General features: G+C 39.7%; 1 protein-coding gene across 3 annotated transcripts in view; it reads right to left on the bottom strand.

Annotated features, from left to right (window-relative positions):
• Window positions 1–21,830, bottom strand: part of TBC1D14 (TBC1 domain family member 14) — a 64,661-nt gene that overhangs the window by 25,030 nt on the left and 17,801 nt on the right. The window contains exons 3-4 of one of the 3 annotated variants that reach the window (XM_054633373.2): window positions 17,335–17,455; window positions 1,992–2,110 (exon numbers count right to left, since the gene is read on the bottom strand). In XM_054633373.2, the coding sequence (XP_054489348.2) occupies window positions 1,992–2,110; window positions 17,335–17,455 (240 nt within the window). Of the gene's footprint in view, window positions 1–1,991; window positions 2,111–6,174; window positions 6,332–6,357; window positions 6,479–17,334; window positions 17,456–21,830 lie in introns of those variants that run through there. The other 2 variants (XM_077177743.1, XM_077177744.1) reach the window with 2 other exon arrangements.

The raw sequence follows: 21,830 nt of genomic DNA, 5'->3' as shown, positions 1-21,830 counted from the left end.
ACATAACCATATGTATCTCTTACAGCTACAGCATCAGCAAAACATCAAAACAGGAAATGACTAACTATTTTGTTCTGTATTGTAGAACACTGTATTTTGTTCCTAGAACAGTATATATCTTTCATTAATAGAAAAGCTATGCAAAAATTCACTTTCATGTTCCATCCTGCCTGATGTGTGACAGTTTCCATGTGTCACACATCAGGCAGCTGACAGCCCCCAACACCATTAACAGTTAGAATGCATTACTATTTATGTAACCACAGTGCCTGTAAGGTACACATAAGCATGTCATACAGGCCCATGAGTATTTTTACAAATCAAGGTTGTTAGTAGAAAAACAAAAGTAAATTTTCACTTTGGTGAAATGTTGGTTTGTTAACCAGAGAGACCAATCAACTCTTTATCCATCTTCACTTTGGTAAATCGATCTGCATCCTTTTCTTAAATCCAAGTCTTTAGAAATTATTTAAGTTAGGGGAAGTTTGGAAAGGAAAACCAGATGAAAGAAGTCAAGTATTGCTAACTTAAATTCTACCACACAAATTATTGGCTCTATATCTTAACATTGCCAACAAACATGTGAGATGGTGTTTAGTATCTATTAAAATTCAACTAATGCTTTTTCCAGTTGAAGCTAGAGGCACTATGGAATATTTATTGATTTTTTACTGTGAAGTTTTACCTAAGCCCTACAAACAAGTGTGAAATCAAGAGCGGGTATTTTGAAAAAAAATAATCTCACTCCACTTTTCTGTCCGAAGTCTTAAAAAGGAAACTACTCAAAGACTAATAGGCAAACATAAAAAAAAGTATACAAAGTGTGGGTAAACAATGAAAAAAAGATTCCTTAATAAGAGTCAGATAACAGCACTGCTGTCCAGAGCAGTTTTCCCATTAGATGAAAGAAGTGATGCTTCAACTGTCTTCAATTTTAAAAATACTTTTCTGCTACAAGTTCCCCACTCTATCAACAGTAGGAAAGAAAGCAAAATCTGAACATTCCCTGTAATGTAACACTAACTTCATCTGTCTGAACACTGTACTACTCAGATTATCCCACAAAAAAGAGATTTTTAATAGACAAGTTTTAAATACAACAGATAAGCTAGTACACTTTGTTTCCAGTTGGACATAATAAAGCCTGCTATAACAAATAATCACTCTTATACTTTTCTACATCTCCCAATGTCTTGCCACACAGTCCATCAGCCAAGCCAGAAAGTTCTTTAAGTAACCCTACAATTAGACTACTTGGATGCAAGCATTTCTTATACAAGTTTGTGTTGATGAAAACACAGATCTATGTTATGCCAGTTCTTCACATCAATGCACAGCTATACTAAAAATGCAGATGTCATGGCCATAAAGCCAGTTTACATTCATAATCATAAACTGACTAAGCATGACTGAATTTGTGTAATTCAGGAGAAAAACATGGTAAAGCAGCTGCTGGTAAATCGCTTTGGAGTCACTCTGCATATGCAAAAATCTCCTTGCAGTAAAAGGTATGAAACAACTCATCAAGTGCTTGACAACCCTTAAAATGTGATGCTGAACTCCCTGCAGAGCAATCACTATACTGTTTCATTATTCATGGAGGTGTGGCCTTTCTCTGTGTAAACAGGACATTGTATTCTTGCTTCTCAATTTCTTTAGCATATACTAGTTTTGTTTTTATGCTTAGGTTATCTCATGGAAAATAAAAATCCCTTAATCATGTTAAGGAGGTAGAATTACTCAAAACAAAAGCTCTGCTATCCTAATTAACTCCCTTCACAAAAAGCCATTGCTTTTATTATAAAATGAAGTTCTTTCTGTTTGAATAATTTTTCTCATAATCACCCCAATTTCATATTCACTAGTCTGAAAAAAAAAATCTACTTTAGATTTTAAATTATCTGTTGAAGTTAGAGTAAGCAAATACACTGAGTTAGAAAATACTTGCTAGGTTTTAAAGAGACCCTCACTGTGGCACTTCCAAAACTTACGCTGGTCGGTCCTCTAAAATAAGTGCTGTAGTGGAGAGTGGTTCAAAATCAAGATTCTTCCTCACATTCTGTTTAGGAGAGAGTGGTCTCTGAGCTCGTCCAGTTTTTTCTTCATATTCCTAGAGAAGAAAAAGACAGGGAAACTTACATGAGTGCAGAGCACCAAGATGATGCACTTGAGAATTTAAAAAGGGATCTAGAAAACTTTTCAAGACAATGTTTTCACATGTCAGCCCTACTACAGTCCCTTTGAAGCTTTTCAACTAGAGCAACCTCAACACTGAAAATACCATAAACAAAATTTATGTTCAGGAGTGAATCTTGATGGTTTTTTCCATTCTTTCTGTTTGTAAACACATCTTAAGTTCCCCTGGCTGACAGCCTGCTTTTCCGAAGTATTACTAAGGAGTTTACAAACAGCAGGTACTTTCTGAGGCACAAAAATAGGACCTATTTAAATTTTTATTAATTTACACTGTTTTCAAACTAAAGTAAAAAGTGACCACAAGCTCCATATCTTAAAATCTCATTGTAAGATTTCTCCTACACAAGCTGTTTTCATATGCAACAGCTCAACAATGGGGAGAGAAAAAAACAAAGGCCACACTTGGTACAATGCCTTGGACAATCCTAAATCACAGTAGATCATAACATGTGTACCTGTGTCTGTAATCAGACACTGACACACTGGAGCAAGGCTAGCAGAGAGGCACTGAGATGTCAGGGTGTGGAGCAAGTGCCTCATGAAGAGAGGCCAAGAGAACCAGGCTTGCTCAGCCTCCAGAGGAAGAGGCTTTGTAGGGAGAGGAGGCGAGCACTGGGACAAGTTGCCTTGTGACACAATTCCCAACCTTGAAAGCATTTAAAGCTCAGGGGGATGAGCCCTGAGAACCTGGTTAAAGCAGACTCTGTCCTGAGAGGAGAGTTCACCCCTCAAGGTCCTTCTACCCTTAATTACTGCATCACCCTGACCTGCAGGAGAGGACTTGGCATTCAGGTACCATTTTATTTTTACTTTTCCTACAAAAACTGGTTTAAAAGAAAGTATACTAAAACCATGACCTAATGGGATAAAACAACCTTTACAAAATTTCCATGTACTTCAGTGCTTGAAGTATTACAGCAAACATTAAATATGCAAAGTATCAGTGATACACAAACAACAAACATGGTCAAACAGTCCTAAGGAAAAATCACATCCACATTATATGTAGTTACTTCTACATTAAGCTTTATAATGATTCTTGCCACTTCCAAAACTCAAAGGCTTTAATGCACAACTTTTTTATTCCATTTCTATTAAAATAAAATTTAGAAAAACACAAATGTGCACTATCAATGAGCACTATGAAGAGTGCTCCAGCCACACACCTTTTCCTGCTAGCACAAAGAGTTCCTCAGATGGTTCTGCTCTCTTTCTCTCAACCTAACCTCTCCATTTCAGCAAAACTTTCTTGGGCAATAGATACAGCGTTTCCAACCAGCGATGTTCTTTCGGCAACTAAAACAGGATCCATCCCTTCCAGAAAGGCTATCTCCAATCTCATCTTAAAAAAGGTGATGGATGAAAACAAGTCATGATGTAATGAATGTGGACCAACACAGCCTTGGTCTTCTACTCCGTGTTGTACAGTTCAATCCTCGTTCAAACTACTTCCGTGGGACTCATGGATACAGGTCTGTGCAGCCCTCAGGACACACAAAATCCCTATTTTTCCTTGTCTATTAACTGGGCACTGCCTCAACAATCAATCCTATGATGACTACATTGCTGTAATGGGAAACATGGTCATGAATTTGGAATGTCTGGCTCATTAATACCAGCTAATACCGCTATGACATCAGTTGGAAAACAAGGAAAAGAACCAAGGAAAATGCATTTAAACTACGGACTAGCACTTAGCTTGTCAAGTAAAGGGACAGTGCTCATGCTGACAAAGCCATTCACTAAAAAAAACCTCCAGAAAGAAAATAAGCAAAATCATACTATAAAAAAGGTACTGAGGTAGAGAGCATATTCAGAAAGCACAGGTTTACACTGGTCACTTGCACCAGCAAACAACTGAGAGTGACCAGTGAGTAAGTGCACCATCATAATGGGCTTCAGCTGCACCAGCTGCAGAGTAAATCCACTGTGCTGATAGCAATGAAGCAAATGGCTTTTCTTTCTCCCAGTTTCTATTAAGAGACTGATTTTTTTAATGAGCCCTTTTTCACAAATTAACATAGTCAAATATTAACCTCTCTTACTCCCTAAAGCAAATCTCAGAATTTGACATTAAAACATATGCACCCATTGTTTATTATAGCGGAAGTTCCAGAAAAGCCGCTTAATTTTGACTTATGAAAATTATATTCAGGGTCTTCTTTCACTGAAAGCCAACTGGAGAGCAAAATTGCTTTTGGAAAGTGAGAAAAGAATGTCCACACTGGGCTTCAATGGGAATTTTATTCTGAACACCCAAATTGATTTGGAAATCCCTTTCAGCTAAGCAAAAAGTTCTCCAGATCAGCACTACACATCTCCTTACAAGAATTTCTTGGTTAAGAAAATGTTTTATTTCTAAATATGGATGCTAGTTACAGTATCAGCACATCGGGACAATTACGCAAACCTCCCAGAAGAACCAAAGCCCACCCTGCATTTCAGCAAGTATTCACTGGTGTTCTACTCAGCACTACCCTACAGTAAAAAAGCCAGACCAGCACAAAAATGGGAGTGGCACATTTGATCAGATTACAAGTATGATTCCTTTGTACCAATTTCATCCTTTTCAGTGGTAGCCAAAAAAGAATAAAAATTTCCTCTTGTGGTATTATCTACAAGACTGCTTTTTATTAAGGGAAAATTTTAAAAAAACCAAAAAAAAAACACCAACAAAACAAAACCTCCTACCCCAGTTCCCCCCCCCCCACAAAACCCACAAAAACCAAATATCCCAAAATTCACAGAAAACAGAAGTTCATGAAAATTATCTTTTACCCCAGTGAGAAGAGAATGCAATTTCAGAGCACAATGTATGATACAGCAATGAAGCACACTGAAGCCTCCACAAACTCATATTAAGAGTATCTGCTGACTGAGCAAGTGCAAGTATTTGCACATACAGGCAGATTGCAATAGGCTGAGCTACACAATAGGTAATTTTAAGCTTTTTCTTTTAAACCAGACTCAAATCTCTCACAGGTACAAATAATTCAGGATATGTTTAAATGCTGTGCTGCAATTAGGGGTTACTAACCTGATACAGTTACAAGTTAATTTTAGGATCAACTTAGGATGAGCTGACCGTTTACGACTTAAAATACAGCTTTATCACTGGGATCATTTAGGCTTTCTTCCAGGTTTCGCCTTTAGCTGTTCACAAGAGCTGAACAAGGGTTTGAAGATGTTCTATTAAAAGCGTGCTGTAGATTAAAGCACTGATTTAAATAATCCAAACTAAACAAAGAAAGCCCACAGAAACACGCCTCCTGAAACCAAGTTTAATTCTGGGTGGAACCTGCCAGCTTTGCAGTTAAAATGCAAGAAGCTCTGACTGTGGTGATCCTATGCGATTCTTCAAAAAAGACAAGCCAACCTACAAAGGGATCCTCAACAATCTCTGCCGAGAGACACAAATAACCCTCCAGAACCCAGGGCAAGCGCTCAAAGACCGACTGCTCTACCCGGGAGAGCGCTGTGGGACTTCCCACACGCCCCAAGGCTCCCCAGGCACCAGCAGCACAGCAGAACTGAACCTACAATAACACAAACTGCTCTATCAAGGTCATCTTGTTTTGGCCCTGCGTTTTTAAAGGCAGCCACTTTCCGACAGAGCCGAATATGAAATATTCATGCTGGCTGCCGGAGCGGCAGACGCCAGGCTGCGGGACTCTGGCTCCAGGGGCGGCAGCAGGGCAGGGCAGGAGCGATGGCCGGGATTCCAGCCGGGTTCCAGCCTGCAGCCCCCACGCTCCGACACCCCGAACACCCGGCAGAGCTGCGCTGCCGCCTTCCATCCCGGCGGAGCCCCGCCCCGCACAAAGAGAATCCCCTTCCCGGTTAGCTGCTTCTCCCCCGGACTCGGTGCGGCGACCGAGAAGCGGACGAGGCCGGGTTCACCCACAAGCGTTCAAGTCCGCGCCCGCCCATCCCGCCTGCCCCGACTCCCGCGCCCCGCAGCTGCCCCGCTCCGCTCACCATGAACGCTGCGGTCCCTCACGGGCGGCGGCGCCGGAGCCCCATTGCCCGCCCCGCACCGCGGGCCTGGCTCCCGCCGCCCGGGCCCGCACGGCCTCGCGGGCCGCCCGCCCGCCCCGCCCGGGCCGCCTCCCGCGGGTGGGTCCGGCCGGGCCGCCCCGCCCCGCCAGCCGCGCTAATCACCCGCGGAGCCGCCGCACAGCATCGCTTCTCTCCGCCTCGCCCAGCGCTGCCTGGGCACGCACGGCACCGCCTGGCACACGCCTCCCGCCTCTCGGGCCGCTCCGGCAGCCCGGCCCTGCCCGGTGCGGATCCGGGGCCGTGACGGACAACCCAAGCCTCGCACAAGCTCGTCTGCATTAGCCGCAGTCTTTGTCAGCTCGGCATTACGGGTGCCCTCAGGACGCAGCTGCATTCCTCAAACAGTGACATCTCTCTCCTCTGCTTTCCCACACTGCCGCTTCCCCTCCCCGCGTCCCTGGTTCCAAGCCAGGCGTTTGCTTGTACCGAGTCCTGCTTTGTGGCTTGCTGAGACTGCCTCGGTACCTGTCCGAGATGCAAGAGCAGCTAAAACTCACCAACCCCTACATCAGTGCCGAAGGACGCAATACTTCCCTACAGCATAAACATCTTTTCAGTACCACTCATGCTCTGTCCACCTCTGACAGCTCTATGAGATAGATATATAAATCTCTTCTACAGTTCGGACAACTTCCACATTACCTCTTGCTAAATATGTTGCCTCAATCCAGATAGAATATCAACCTTAATTTTAATTTGTCCAAAGGCTCTGTCATTTAACTCAGTAGAGACACCCAAGTTGCTGTGGCTTCATCTTTGGTAGACTTGCATTTTAAAATATTATCTATTGACCTGCAAGTGTTGCCATTTTCTCAGCTCTGCACTAAGGATTTCATATTCTTAAGCATCACTAGCTGTGGGGTACAGCTGCCAGCTCATGATCTTTATCAAAGTCTGATCCTCAATCCCAAAATTATTAGCAAGGACTGATCTGAAAACAAGCAGTCACTTAAGTATTCTGCTTTCTAAGGGTGGATTTGCAGAAGGTAAATTATTTTCTCAGAATTGCTAGGTGCTGTATCAGCTATTGTTTTCAACCTGTGATTTCGCATCTATTTCACAGATTCAGTGATACAATGCCAAATACAGAACAGCTCACTGTTTAAAAGTATCTCAGCTCCATTCCCACCGATGCCAATTAGTTGCAGACACCTGCCATCCAAACATCTCATGTCAAAGCAAAAGTCAACACAGCCCATGCAAAACACTACGGGCTCCAAACTAAGTTACCACATACATCAAAAAACCATTAATGTAAAGTATAGTTGTTAACATAGGCAAAAAGCAGCTCCTGAGGAAGAGCACCCTTGGATGGGCAGTGGTATTCCTGCAGTACATGTCTGTGCTTTCACACTGAAAATAGAATTATATTGCAGCTCTTCTGCAAAGCAGACTGGCAGAAAGGGATGCCTGGTGACACAGGGTAAAAAGTGAAGTACTCCCTGTAACTCAAACCACAGCTGGCCACATGTTAAGAGTTGGTAGCAGTCACTATTTTTAGGTTGCTGCATTTACAACAGTATCTGAGACTACTTAAACAGGTAGTGTACAAGATTCAATTACATTTTATTTTTTCCACTGGCCTCACCCAGCATATGAATTAAGAACTGGACCAGAATTGCACAAGCAAAGAGAAAACTATTTTTTCCTGGTTTTTAAGTCTTACCACTACCTCAACAGTGTTTCAGTGTTCCCTTCCATTGTTTCATGACTGTCTAACGCATCTCCATCTGAAATCTCTTCCCTTTTCTAAATGAAATAGTTTACCAGACAAATTTCAGCTGGTGCACACCCAGCTCTTCACTGCCCCCCATCCCCCTTCTGGCCCCTCACACCATTTTCTGTGCCACCATTAATCAGCAATGTGACTTGCAATATGCTGCACTGGGGAAATGACACCACCAAACCCACACCTTCTGTTCTGTTCCATTAGTTTGGTTACTCTGCAATGCCTGCTGTGAGGCAATGTGAACGTGAAAGGAAAAGGAAAGGAAAGGAACATGCAGCAGGACTACCAGATCATGAAATTTGTTATGATCTTTGGGCTGGGAAACTTAAGATCTGATTCTTCACATGGCACCATGCCACATAGTAGTAATTTTAATAAAGACCCTTATATATACAATGACCAAAGAGAATTTAAGGAGACTGAAACCTCAGGCAAAGACCAGATTATGAGACTATCCTTCAAAACTTAATGGAGAATACATACTTCTGAGTTCAGATATTACACTGTCAAACAATTTCTTAGGGATCTTTACATATAACTTTAAAACCAGTACAGAACTATTCTGAAATGCAATTAATTTATTAGTTACTGATCTAACAACCTGAGAAATCAGAATTGCACGCTCAACCTGTACAGTTTAGTGATCAGCCAAGCTCCACAAATAATTAATGGTTCAAAACCCATCAGCCCTACTTGCTTTACACAGGTCTCTGTATGTGTATACATTTATATTTAATCCTCTTACATTAAAGAAAGGATATGAGCAGAAGATAGCAATTACATGACAGAACTTGGCAGTAATAACATCTCTATGAAGTTTTATCTTCCACCAGGACATCTTTCTCATCTTTAGTACTACAGCACTCTCCTGTTCTATACTTTACAAATTAGGAATGCCTAAGCAATGTAAAAGATAAGATACTATGGCCAGGCTGTGAGGAAAACCTCCCACTATTTGTAGGCATCATTTCAAGTGCTCTGAAATTTTCCTCATTTCCCCTGGGAAGCAGCTACTTTTCAGATTACAGAGAATACACAACCTGGGCTGGCAACTGATGTGATCCCACCCAATCACACTAAAGTTAAATGGATAAAATAATCCAGACATGTTACAGAAAGTTACGAGTAAAGCAAAAGAGTGAGAAGCCACATATTCTGTATTTCAGTCCTGTGCTCCAGCTCCTGGACTATTTTAACAATTTTTCCATATACGTATTTTTATAACATCATATTTTGAGCAAGGTTTAGATTAAGGAACATTTAAAATCTAAGCATAGACAAGGCCAGGTAAATTCTTTAAAGAAAGAATAACAGCTTGCTGATTTGTTGCCTCTAATCATTCAATGTGCTATGTATCAGGTGGTTCTCACCCTCAGGGCTCACATTTCGCTTGTGCTATATGTAAATAATTTAAGTGGGTTTTGGTTATATAGAGTGACATGCTTCATTAAAAAAAAAAACAAAAGGAAGGAAAATACTTGAAGTACTCAGAGACAAAGCATACCATGAACCATTTTACTTAAGAACAGCTTTTTACTGTCAAAAGCAGGATCTTCAATCAGATTGTGCAGTGTAATGTTACAAGTGACTCCAGCATGAGTCACAGTAACAACAAAAAAACAACACCCTCCCGCTTAGAACCCTGCAAAGGACACCATTGAATCTGCACATACAAAAGCGTGCACACTTTCCCTAGGTACTGACGCTATCTGGTACACTGCAGTGTTAATCAAATGGAAACATCTGCAGGAAAGGCCTCCAGCAGGACAAGCATCTGGGAAATGTCTGAACAAGAAAACACAAGCTAAACGGTTGTTTTATTTTACTGCTATTTTCTCGTGAGCATCTGCCAGAATAAAACATTATAAACACCTGCTTTCAACACATCCCATTAACATTACTTCCAGGGACTGGAATTCCACTGGATATGGACTTAATGTGAAAATGTAACTTTACTTAATCTGTATGACTACTCACTGATCTCTCCACCTTTATTATCTGTGTAGGGTCAGCATCATACCCTTCCACATAAACTCTTAGCAACTTTTTCTTCTGACATTTCACATTTCACATTAGTGCTGATGTTGCAGAAGAAAACCAACCTTTCCTATCTAGTCTCAACCCTTCTTTACTGTGGCTGAAGATCATGTTAGAACTGTCTCTCTCATTCTGAGAGACACTAAAATAAAAGGACTCTCCATGCCACATCAACCTGATGCTAACACCACTCTGAAATGGCCAAAAATCCAGATTAATTTCAGAATATAGAGGAAAGGAGTCAAGGAATATCACATTTCATCTTGCAAGTTCTCAAATCAGTTGCCAATACTTGTAATATTCAATACAGTGCAGAAGTCCCCCAGGAATGCCACCTACTTTGCAATGAACATTTGCATTTTATGCTGTTCAGAGAGCCCCCACAGCACACAGTCAGTGTTTTGTTTGCAAACAGTTGCTTTGTAGGTAAGTATGTGCCCACTTGTATCTACCTCCATGACTCCAGCACATACACCATATTGGAGTAGGGAAAGATACTTCACTTTTAACCACATTCTACTTCTCCCCTGGTTTTCAATCTCCCTGTTTATCTCCCTTCTGCTTCCTCAATCAAGACTTGGGTATCTTTAAGGGTATCAGACCTCTTCAAGTTTAATGCTTGGAAATTACAGAAATTACAGAAAAATAAGGAAATAAGTCGACTGCATTAAAACCTCTGAGTGTTTTTCTCCACCCATGTTTGCTTCTCTAATCCCTGAAATTACCTTAGAAGCCATTACTGATGCCAATTTCTTACATGCTTAATAAAAGCTTCTTTTGTACTTATACTGAGTGTGCACCATATTTTCTCTCATCACTTGGCCAGATCCTTGTGTATTCATTATTTTACAAAAAAAAAACCCTATAAAAAAGTAAATATTCCTGAATACAATCATCTTCACAACTTAAAGTTCAGTCTTGACAGGAAGAAATTGTAGTTTTTTAAAGCTACACACAAATATAATATATGAAGGAGGGCAACATACCTTCGTAGTGTGGCTTAAAGTGATGACTATTTTCAGGCTTTAATATTCATGAAGCTGTTTCCACTGAACTTTGTCATGCTCAAGTGACAAGTTCTCAATAGAGCACAAGAAAATTATGTGAAAATACTGACAGGCATGAAAAAATTGTAATAAAATAATGGTAAAAAATAGGACCAAGAATCCTCAGAGAGAGAATGAGAACATAAAATTGGCTAGTCTTCCTTCAGAAAGACACTTCAGGAAAAAGCACCAGTCTGGCTTTTCAAAATCCTTACATCCATTTCTTCAGGTACTGTGTGTTGAGGGTTTCCACCAACACACAGTACCTCCATTCATTTTGCAGAGCTAAAGAAAATCAGCTTTATTTGTTGGTGCTAGTGAGCATGGTAAGAGCTGGCCTTTCAAAACCTGTATCTATCCCCATTCTTTAATTTTAGATGAAGTTTGAGATGTATAAACTGGAAGACAGACAAAGAAAACCTTTGGGTCGAGTTTCTCGGGAGCTTGCTTCTGCTTAACACACAATTAGCACAATGAAGTCTAGCAAAGCTTTCTCAATTTTACATGTCAGCAATGGAAATGTTCCAGTCTCCAGTTAGAATAGGCAGTTCTAATACAATATTTAGGGGCTACACACCTGCTTTCAAAGATTTATTGCCAGCTCTGCTTCACAGCAATGTTTTGCCAAGTGTTTGTGCAATGCAACAGCCAAAGGCACATAGGGTTATTTCCAGGCTTGCTCTCTTCAGACATCTATTTTCATTCAAAAACCCATGAGGGGAGGGGGGAATCTGAAAGCCTCCTGTGTGTTGCCAGTGGAAGGTTACTACATGGAAAAAAACTTACTGCCTACACAAAGGAATAAGTGTTTAAGTATCTTTCTATTACCACTGGAAGAAACACAAATACCAGCTGCATGATGGATTCTTACTTAACACAACTGAGAACAAACTTCCACTGATGTATCAGCTGTCCTCAATAGTTATAATCTTGGCATTGAAATTTTGGGATTAGAAAGAGTTGTGTATTTGGTACTCAAAAGTTGATCATTTTTCCAGGAATTTGTGGCTTCCTGCATTTAAAAATAATCTTGTGCTATCAGTATTCATATTCCAGTTAATGCTAATTATCAACTTGGTCTACAAAGTAACTGTCCCTATTGAGACAAAGGGAACAACTTCAAAGTTCCTGCACTTCCCCCAGAACATGCCACCAGCACTGAAACAGACCCTGCAGCAGAGACCAGCAGCTGACACTGTAACTGCAGCACCAACTAACCAAGCTTGTCCTTCTATTTAGTGTCTCCCCTCCTGAAGGCAGATACTTATCCTCTAACACTGCCTGCTACACTCTTCAGGATCCCTCCATCTTCCAGGGCTTTTGATACCCACAATTTACAAGGTATTCTAGAGAGTGAGAAAGCTAAAATAAAAGCTTTAAATCTGAAAAAAGATTTCAAAAACACTTTGTAGCTTGTCATAGCTATTTAAACCAATACTCAAACCTGTTTTCTATTAGTCTAATGCTTGTAACATATTTTGTACTTTCACACATTGTTAACATATGGGAAGAGGTTCCAACAGCATCAAAAGCAGCACTTTGTCAACTACACCTTGCTAGATTATGCTACTTGACTGGGTGATATTAAATGCTTTTATTATTAAAATACTCAGGAATGATCATCCTGACATAGCTTTCATTTACTGTGAATGGAAGTAACTACTCTTGCTTTTTCTGTTTAAATATGATAGTATGTTTGTTTTAGGCAGATTTTCAAGACAGGACAAGGGCAACACACTCTTTGTAGATTAATACAGTCTACTGGAATTGCTGAATGATCTATTTATTACTGCTCTTGTTGGGGAAAAAGAAAAGACTTTTTAAGACATCATTGACATAATAGGTTTCTTTTTTCCCTTATTTATATTTACCTTCACAAAAGTTAGATGCCCTTTACATATAATTACAATAAAATAAAGGTATTTGTAACTGGATCAGAAGGAAAGATACAAAAGAGCTGTGCATTAAGGCAACTTGCAAGTTTTGGGTTATAATTGTTAAGTAAGAAAGTTAGTTACACCTTTATTTCCAGGGAATGTAACAATAATAGACATAGGTTAGACTAACTTTCTAACTATACCTTCTTACACTGCACTTGCTTCCTGTTAAAAAAAAGGAACTCTGCCACACAGATCTAAATCCTGCCTTTCTGAAGGCTGACAAAAAGAAATGAACCCAACAGTGAAGAACATGGGAAGTGACTCATTTTCACCCTTGGACTTCTCATGCAGAACACAAAATAGGCACTACACATTTTCTAGCTTCAAAGTGGCAGTGAAGTCTATGTACAAACACTCACCCCATTGGCAGCTATAGCCAGCAGTCACAATGACACACCCAGGCTACCCAAAGACAAGCTCTGCACAAACAGGAGACAGTGCTCTATCCAGAGCTGCACCTCTGGCTCCTGCCACAGCCAGCAGCCAGCTTGAACCAACCACTTCCCCTCCAAAGGCCTTAAAGGGGCCATGGGAATGCAGCAAAGCACGGCTCAGAAAAGCTCTGTATTTTTAGCACTGCGGGCCATCAGCAGAGGCTGCAGATGTGGATGTGGAACAGGAGGCAGCAGCTCCCCACACTGCACAGATTCCATCAGGACAGGAGGCAGCAGCTCCCCACACTGCACAGATTCCATCAGGACAGAGGAGGCAGCAGCTCCCCACACTGCACAGATTCCACCTGGAACAGGAGGCAGCAGCTCCCCACACTGCACAGATTCACCCAGGACAGGAGGCAGCAGCTCCCCACACTGCACAGATTCCATCAGGACAGGAGGCAGCAGCTCCCCACACTGCACAGATTCCATCAGGACAGGAGGCAGCAGCTCCCCACACTGCACAGATTCCATCAGGACAGGAGGCAGCAGCTCCCCACACTGCACAGATTCCATCAGGACAGGAGGCAGCAGCTCCCCACACTGCACAGATTCACCCAGGACAGGAGGCAGCAGCTCCCCACACTGCACAGATTCCATCACTGCACAGATTCCATCAGGACAGGAGGCAGCAGCTCCCCACACTGCACAGATTCCATCACTGCACAGATTCCATCAGGACAGGAGGCAGCAGCTCCCCACACTGCACAGATTCCATCAGGACAGGAGGCAGCAGCTCCCCACACTGCACAGATTCCATCAGGACAGGAGGCAGCAGCTCCCCACACTGCACAGATTCCATCAGGACAGGAGGCAGCAGCTCCCCACACTGCACAGATTCCACCCACGCACGTGTACCTGCACGAGCACCTCCACACATCAGCACTCTGGGGACTCTGTTCTGCTCTGGGCCTTTTTTAACCTGGAGAAAACACACTGCTTATAACAGGAGAGTTTATCACTGTCTGCTTGAAGCATGGGCTGTAGCAAATTCTTTCCATATTTCTTGCTGGGTGCTGTTGCTTTGAAACTCTTTTCCATCTAACAGATCCAAGCCAGAAAACAGACCTTTATAAAATCTCTTTACTTCATCAACCAGGATTATAGCTTAAATCAAGTGAAAATTGAATTGAATTATAATTAACCCAATTCAACTTACAAAGTTTTTCCTATAGTAATATTATCAGCTTTACTGTTCATCCCATAACAAAGCATCACCTGTGAGCCAAGCAATTTATTTTCCAGTTTCAAGAGCTCATTTTCACTTTATCATGTGCTGCAGAGTGAGCCTCTTCAGTACAAATGATTTTAATTGACTGGAATGTTGACCTCCCACATATAGCCATATCCTAATTATTACAGAAAAACATTTGGGAAAATTATAATCCCCAAGTTAAAAACCACAGTTATTTTTAGTTATTAAGGAACTACAATTAAAATTTTTTAATATTCCAACATGGATATCAGCAAATGAGATATAAAACATTCAGACCTGAATTTTTGAATAAAGATTGTAATTGAAAGGCCTCAAGTGTTATATGTGCTGAATTTTATGAATATTGAAACTTTAAAAAAATGAAGATATTCCATTCAGCTCTGATTAGAATTCATATAGTGAAAGCTAAATTGTACAGCCCTCATAGGGTCAAAGCACACTTAGAAAGGAAAAAAAAAAACCCAAAGCTTGCTGATTAAAATTTGATTTTGCTATTACAGAAAAGAAAATTAAAATAAATACACTACATTAAAAAAAAAACCAAAAAAACAATGGAATTTCACTGGGGATGAAAGCTGTAACATGTCTCTAGGATATAGCCAAAATCTGGCTTTCCTCTATATGCCTTATTCTTTCAATACACAAAATCTTGACTGGCCACATGCAAACAAGTTCTGTGAAGACAGATCACATGAGAGAGACAACCAAATTATATGCTGGTTACTTCTTTTTGAATTTTAAAAGAATTTCTTTAGAAGAACATTCACTAACAAAACTGGGGGAAAAAAAGTTGCTGCAAATAAATGGTATTTACATATAATTCTCCCAAGCTTGAAAAGAGTTTCTGAAAGAAACAGTGGCTGCAAAGCTTAGTTCAGTTCTACAGTCTACTGGGAGAGAACTTAGCTTCAGTGGTTATTCTTGGTGAAGTTCTGTCATCTGACTGACTTTGTGCATTTTCAAACACCAATTGCAAAAGCAACTGGCATAACCAGTTCTGCTCAAGCAGAATTCCTGAAGAGAACTGATATAAAAAATTAATCATGCAAACCGCCATTGCAAATGCACTTCCAGCTTCTCCAAGATTTCTCATCCTGACAGCTTCTATGTTTTAAAACATTTAACTGAATAAAAACTATAAAAAAGCTCTCAGTGACCCAGTAAAGCAACCCAGCCTGAGCATATTCTAGTATTGCTTCTCTATCAGAAGACTAATACATATATTTTCAGCATTAAAAACAGGACAAGCAACATCTTAGCTGGAGCGATTTTAATTCCTATACTGTTAAATCACAGTATGATGCTGTGTTGTATATACACTTGTTGAACAAGAGAGTGCTGTCAGAAGAGTTTTTACAGGGCCTGAGGAAAGGCTCATGTGCTCACAAAGCCTGTCTGAGCATTGTTTTGGTGAGGGGGGCACCTAAATCAGGCTGTGCTTTTAGATGCTGCTGAGGCTCAATTAGTGACTTACAGCACTACTCATGACTCAAAGCCTACATGTCAAAAATAACTTCAAAAAAGCACCAAATCATTTAGGAAGGATTAGTTATTGTTACCCAAGAGGCACTGGAGACAATTGTTTTAGGCTGCAATTTTGCCAGGAACTCACTAATGGTTAGATGCCATACCACACTACCAATTTAATAGTGACTGTTTTGTAACAAATACATACAGTCATTCAAAGCTGTAATGTAAGATAGTTTGGATGCAAAAGAAAAATAGTCACAGTACCAGCAACAACCACAAATTGTCAATAAATTATTTACCCACTTAATAAAGAACATGCACTACAGTAAAATATACTGATAAATGTCAGGGTACTGCACTTATTAAGCCTCTTCAATTTTGTCATCAAAAATCTTTGGTGGACACTTCAGAGCCACTAATTGTGTCAAGACAGGCTGTAGATAAAGCCTGAATGGTTGAGTACAGTGACAAGTTCAAAAAGCCACCTCAATTTCATCTTAACAGCCTAACTACAGCTAAGAACAGTCACATGACATGTGGATTTCCAGAATACTTTACCCTGAATTAAACAGCACAATCCTTCAAATCAGCATTTGCATTTCACACACAGTAGCTGGTTTTAAAGTTTCACTACATGGTCTCTTTCCATGCAAACATTACTATTCCCACAGTCATTTGAACAAGGAAGTGACAACTGAAATACAGAAAAAGCTCCAAACAAAAAGGCTACATGCAATCCAAAAATCCCAGATCAAGTCAGACTGAAAGAGGCTGTTTTCCTGTTACTGAAAGAGCAGCTCATGAGCTACTGACCACATAGCTGGATTTCACAAGGTTTTCCCCATTGGAAAGATAAATCATTTGATTCACTAGCCAAGAGCTTGGGTTCATCTCTAGTAGAACCAGTTCTCTGAAATGTTGCTTTCAACAATGCTGGAAAAAAGTGACTTTCACTTAGGTTTTTTATTCTCTTATGACACACTAAGGGAGGCTCTTCATGCCTCATGTACTCAGTGTAATGACCAAGTAGAACACATTCTTCTGAACAGCACTGTTGTAACAGAAGTAAAATTTCAACAAAGAGCCTTTTCTGGTACTGAAATTGTGTGCAACTCCAACAAACAGGCTGCACAGTCCTATTTACAGATCATAAACTTAACTGGCTTCTTCATTCACCACTAATGCTAACACAGAATTTAACAAATACCTTTTGTATTTTCTTTGGGTCTTTCTGTAAGTTTTCTCCAAGAGGTACTTTTCCAAACAACTTCCATCGCACATCATTTTGTTTTTCAAATCTTGCACTCTGCTTTCTGGTAAACAAATTCCTAAAAAAAAAAAAAAAAAAAGTTTTATTAAGAAAAAGGGTTGATTAATTATAATAAAAAGAAGGATGAACACTTGTTAACCTTATGTATCCTAATAATATATTCCAACTTCTCTTGTGGTTGTGCTGACACACACAGTTTCCCAGCTTCAAAAGGAACATCATGCAGTATTATCACCATACCAGGCAATGGACTTTGTTAAATTATAACTTGTAGTAGATAAAAAAGTTCATTTTCCAGCTGTCTAAAAGTGGACACCTTTCTTTAGCATTCCTGGAGATCATTCAGCCTCACTCTTTAAAAACAACTAAGAACCTCTTGCTGCACAAACATTCTTTACCCACCTGTTACAACACATTACTACCAAAAACCACAAAAACCTTGGAGACATGGTACCCTTCTGCTGCATTTGATCTGCTTTCACAAAAGATTATTTTTCTAAATAAGCTTAAAAGCAGCTATCAAAACACATTAATTCCGAAGTCTCTCTGAAATGTCCAATATTTAGCTTAAACACTGTAGGAACAGTTATAAAGCTAGACACAAAGCCACTGAAAATTAGATTAGTTTTATTGACATTGTTAGTTTTTAATCATAAAGAGATTTTCTAGACTTGCATCTTCACACCACAGCTACTTTTTCCAAAACTGGACACACAGCACAGACCAATCTTCATGATTTTGATAGCACTCAGCTCCTCCAAGAACAGATATTCTACTCTGTGGCATGCCTGCATTATTAAAGTAACCAATCTTCTTTTATCCTACTGTCCAGTTTATCACATATTCAAATATGTCCAGGTTAGTTCTGTTATTTACTCACCTCAAGGCAGATTTTTCTGGAAACTGATTATTGCTTTTTGCTCCCTCATCAAAAGAAAAAATAAATCCACTGGGATAAAAGCATTTTTCCTACTGCAATCAGCAGGCAGCTGCAGCACCTTCAAATCACAGATGCTTCCATTCTGACATTACTGCTTTTCCTTACAGTTACCACCTTAATGCCCTGTGTGTTGGTCCATGCAGTACACACTGTTTCTTACATAAAAAGTGTGATTGTTTGGGAAATAAAACTATTTTGAGTTTCACATTCTAGAAGAGCTGAATACATGTCTGCAATAGGAACAATCTAGGTACTAAAAAGTTGTTTTTCCTGGTCACTTTCCATCAGTTGCCATGAAAAATACCATAGCTGTACCAACAGAGAAAACACTGCTGGAATACAAGAGATATGTTTCATATGTGAAAAACAATTAAAGTTATAACATCAAAGTGTGCTGAAATATATTATAAGGTTAATAGTATGCACTGCCATCCTTAAATATGCATATATTTATACAAATTATCACATGCTTCTGTATCACAAGGGTACAGTTACCTTGAAATTCAAACCAAGAACAGATTATCATATTAAAAGATAAGGACAAAGTGTTTATGTACAGGAACCATGCAAGTCAATTACATCTGATGCCAAAGCTAAGCAGTAACTGTACCTCTCCAAACCCTTTCACTTAGGCAGAGATTGTAAGGGAACTAAAGCCTGAGAGGATGCATCAAGCAAGTTCTAAAATGTATCTAAGAATAAAAAGGAAAGCATGGCAAAAATAACATAACAAAATAACATATTTACTGCATGTGAATAGGATATACAATGCAAGACTGGCTGCTCTTGCAAAAGGTTTTTTTTTCAGGTTGTTATTACTGCAGAAGCAAACAAAATCCAGACTCCAAACCATCTTCAGAGAAAACAAGAACTTTTAGCATCAGGGCCACTGGAAGAGCCCTGTAAGGAGGCACATCTCTGTGACAGCTCTGTGCACATTCAAATCCTTTTGCAAGTAAAAGGCTTTCATCACACTTCATTAGCACTGCAATAACACAAAAATTAAAGGCAATTTTCTCTCTGTCTCTATCCACATTAGAGGTTCCTAGCACAAGTGTATATACAAGCAACAACTCCTTCATTCTCCTCTGAGGGATTTTAAGAACAGCAGTAGGTCTTTACCCTCAGAGCAAAGTAAAGATGAATTGGAATGATAAATTCTAACAGCTCTCTGCTGCAAGTGCCTGCATAAAAATGAACTAAATCTGAAAAGCCAATCTCACACACTTCCTCTCAACTCAATTCCACAATCCTATCTACTTTCCCTTTAGCAGCAGCGTCACAATAAATAATCTGTTCTACAGCTTATCTAGCAGATGGCACAGCACTTGTTCAGCTCACTCTTCTCTGTCCCTACATTCTAGGGCACCAGGCATCTCTTCCTCCCTTTGTACTATGTCAGGGACTTACAGTTCACTTTTAATTTAAAATATATATATATATATTGAACTGAAAGCAGCAGGCATGGTCAATATACAAATTTCATTCTGTACTGTCCTTTTCCTCCACCCTGTGTCTGGGCCTAAATCCCAGTGTTTGGTTGGTGTCCACACTCTTTACAAACTCCAGAAAGTCTTAAAATCCCCTGAAGGCTTAACATAATCAGCAGCCACAAATCAGTAAACCAGATGTAGAAGAGCAAACTACAATGTGTTCTTGCTTTGACTGAGGACACAGCATTAAACCCTGATCTGCCCCACACTGAAACACAGCAAAGGTAATATATGACAGGATGGCATGGAAGGAGCAGAAGAGATGCCACCTAATTTGCACCTATTCTGAGAAAAGGGAAAAAATAAACCCAAAAAAACCCCCAAAAAAACCCAAAAACCCCAAAACCAAAAAAAACCCACCCAACAAAAAAAACCCCACCAAACAAACACAAAAAACCCCACAAAAAACAAACAAAGCAGAAAAAAACCCCAAAAAACAAACCAACCAACCAAAAAGGAACTATGGAATGCTCTCTGGTTCAATTTCTACAGAGCTTTGCAATAAATCAGGACAACACCACAGGTCCTGATAAAGTCAGTACTTGAGATTCCTGAACTGAAAGTAAACCCTTAAAATATGCAACTGCCTTAGGAGGAAGTTTCTGCCATATATATGTCAGAGCAAACAACTCATAGCAAAACCTTTCATTTTTCTGCTGCTACAGCAACAAAAGGAATTATTTTTCTTCTATTTTTACACAGCTCCCTCCGATTTTTTAAGAAAAGCATTAAGCCATTTCACTTCTGAGCAAATTCACTTCAAAATATTCCACATTAAAGGTAACTTAAGAGCTTACTAACAGAAAATGCATGTTAACAAGAAGCAAAGCTTCTCTTTTTGAAAAAACAAAACCCTAAACAAACAGATCTTTACTCTGAAGATGAGCCTAGAAATTCTAGGGTAAAAAATGTCAAAGCTTCATTACAAGTGTTTGAAGATAACAAAAATAAATTGGAGGTCCTGATTGTAAAAAAGTGCTTGACATGACTTGAAAGAAAAGATTATATGCTCATCATTAGTTCAGTTTCACTGTCCTCTTCAAATCTATCAGAGCACATCATGATGATTTACAATAGGGATATTAACAAGACCATCTGACATGATGCATGATGTCTGCAGCCTCATTAGTGTGGAGTCATCACAGTGTCATGGATTGCATCTGCATTTCTGTTGTATGTGCCCACTATTTTATACTAAGTATTTGTAGATGCTTATTTTAGAAAAGCCAAGTACAGAAGTTAAATTGAGATCAAATTTCAGTTAGAAAACTGCTATTTCACAGTCCCCTACAAACAGTATTTTGCACCAAACAGCTGTTTAACCTTGTTATTTTAATTGAGCTGTGGAGAGGGATTACCTACCTGAAGAGAATTTAATTCTAACTCCAGAGTTCATTTTTACATACAAAGAACATCCTGTGGTACAGGACAGAGATGGAACAATCTTTTGCTTGAGCATACAGATATTGCATCATCACTCTATACTTATCTGCCCAGCTGCCTTTTCTGTGGGGAAAAAGAGGAAGTTAACACCAAGAAGCAAGTTTAGCAGTGTCAGGAAAACCTTATTTTTTAATAAAACTTAAGAAACAATTCCATTTTGGTTCTCTAAGCACTGCTCAAATAAATGTACAAAACAGCTGTTAATAAATGTACTGCACATGTGTATATTGCCACTCTTTATGTAGCCTTGTATGCTATCATGATCAGGCTGAAGCCTCAATCAAATTTTAAAAATGTGTTTCTAAAGATATTAGAACAACATCAATAACAAGTAATCAAGTCAAACCTATTGATACTGCATCTGTTGGAGCATTTTCAAGCTTTTGCTTTTAAAAAAACCCAGCACCACCACAGTTTATGTAGTTCTGTCCAATTTTCTTTCCAAAAAGACAGGAGGTCTGCAACACAACTGCCAGCAATTACTGCTGCATGAGGAGTTGAGAGCAGCAGCTCCACAAGCACTCAGTTATTCATTTTTTCCACATTTCAGCTGTGCT

The sequence above is a fragment of the Agelaius phoeniceus genome, chromosome 4, assembly GCF_051311805.1.
Source record: "Agelaius phoeniceus isolate bAgePho1 chromosome 4, bAgePho1.hap1, whole genome shotgun sequence".
In the NCBI taxonomy this organism is placed as follows: Eukaryota; Metazoa; Chordata; class Aves; order Passeriformes; family Icteridae; genus Agelaius; species Agelaius phoeniceus.
Note: the sequence above shows the minus strand (reverse complement) of the source record. Positions and strands in the feature narration are given on the sequence as shown.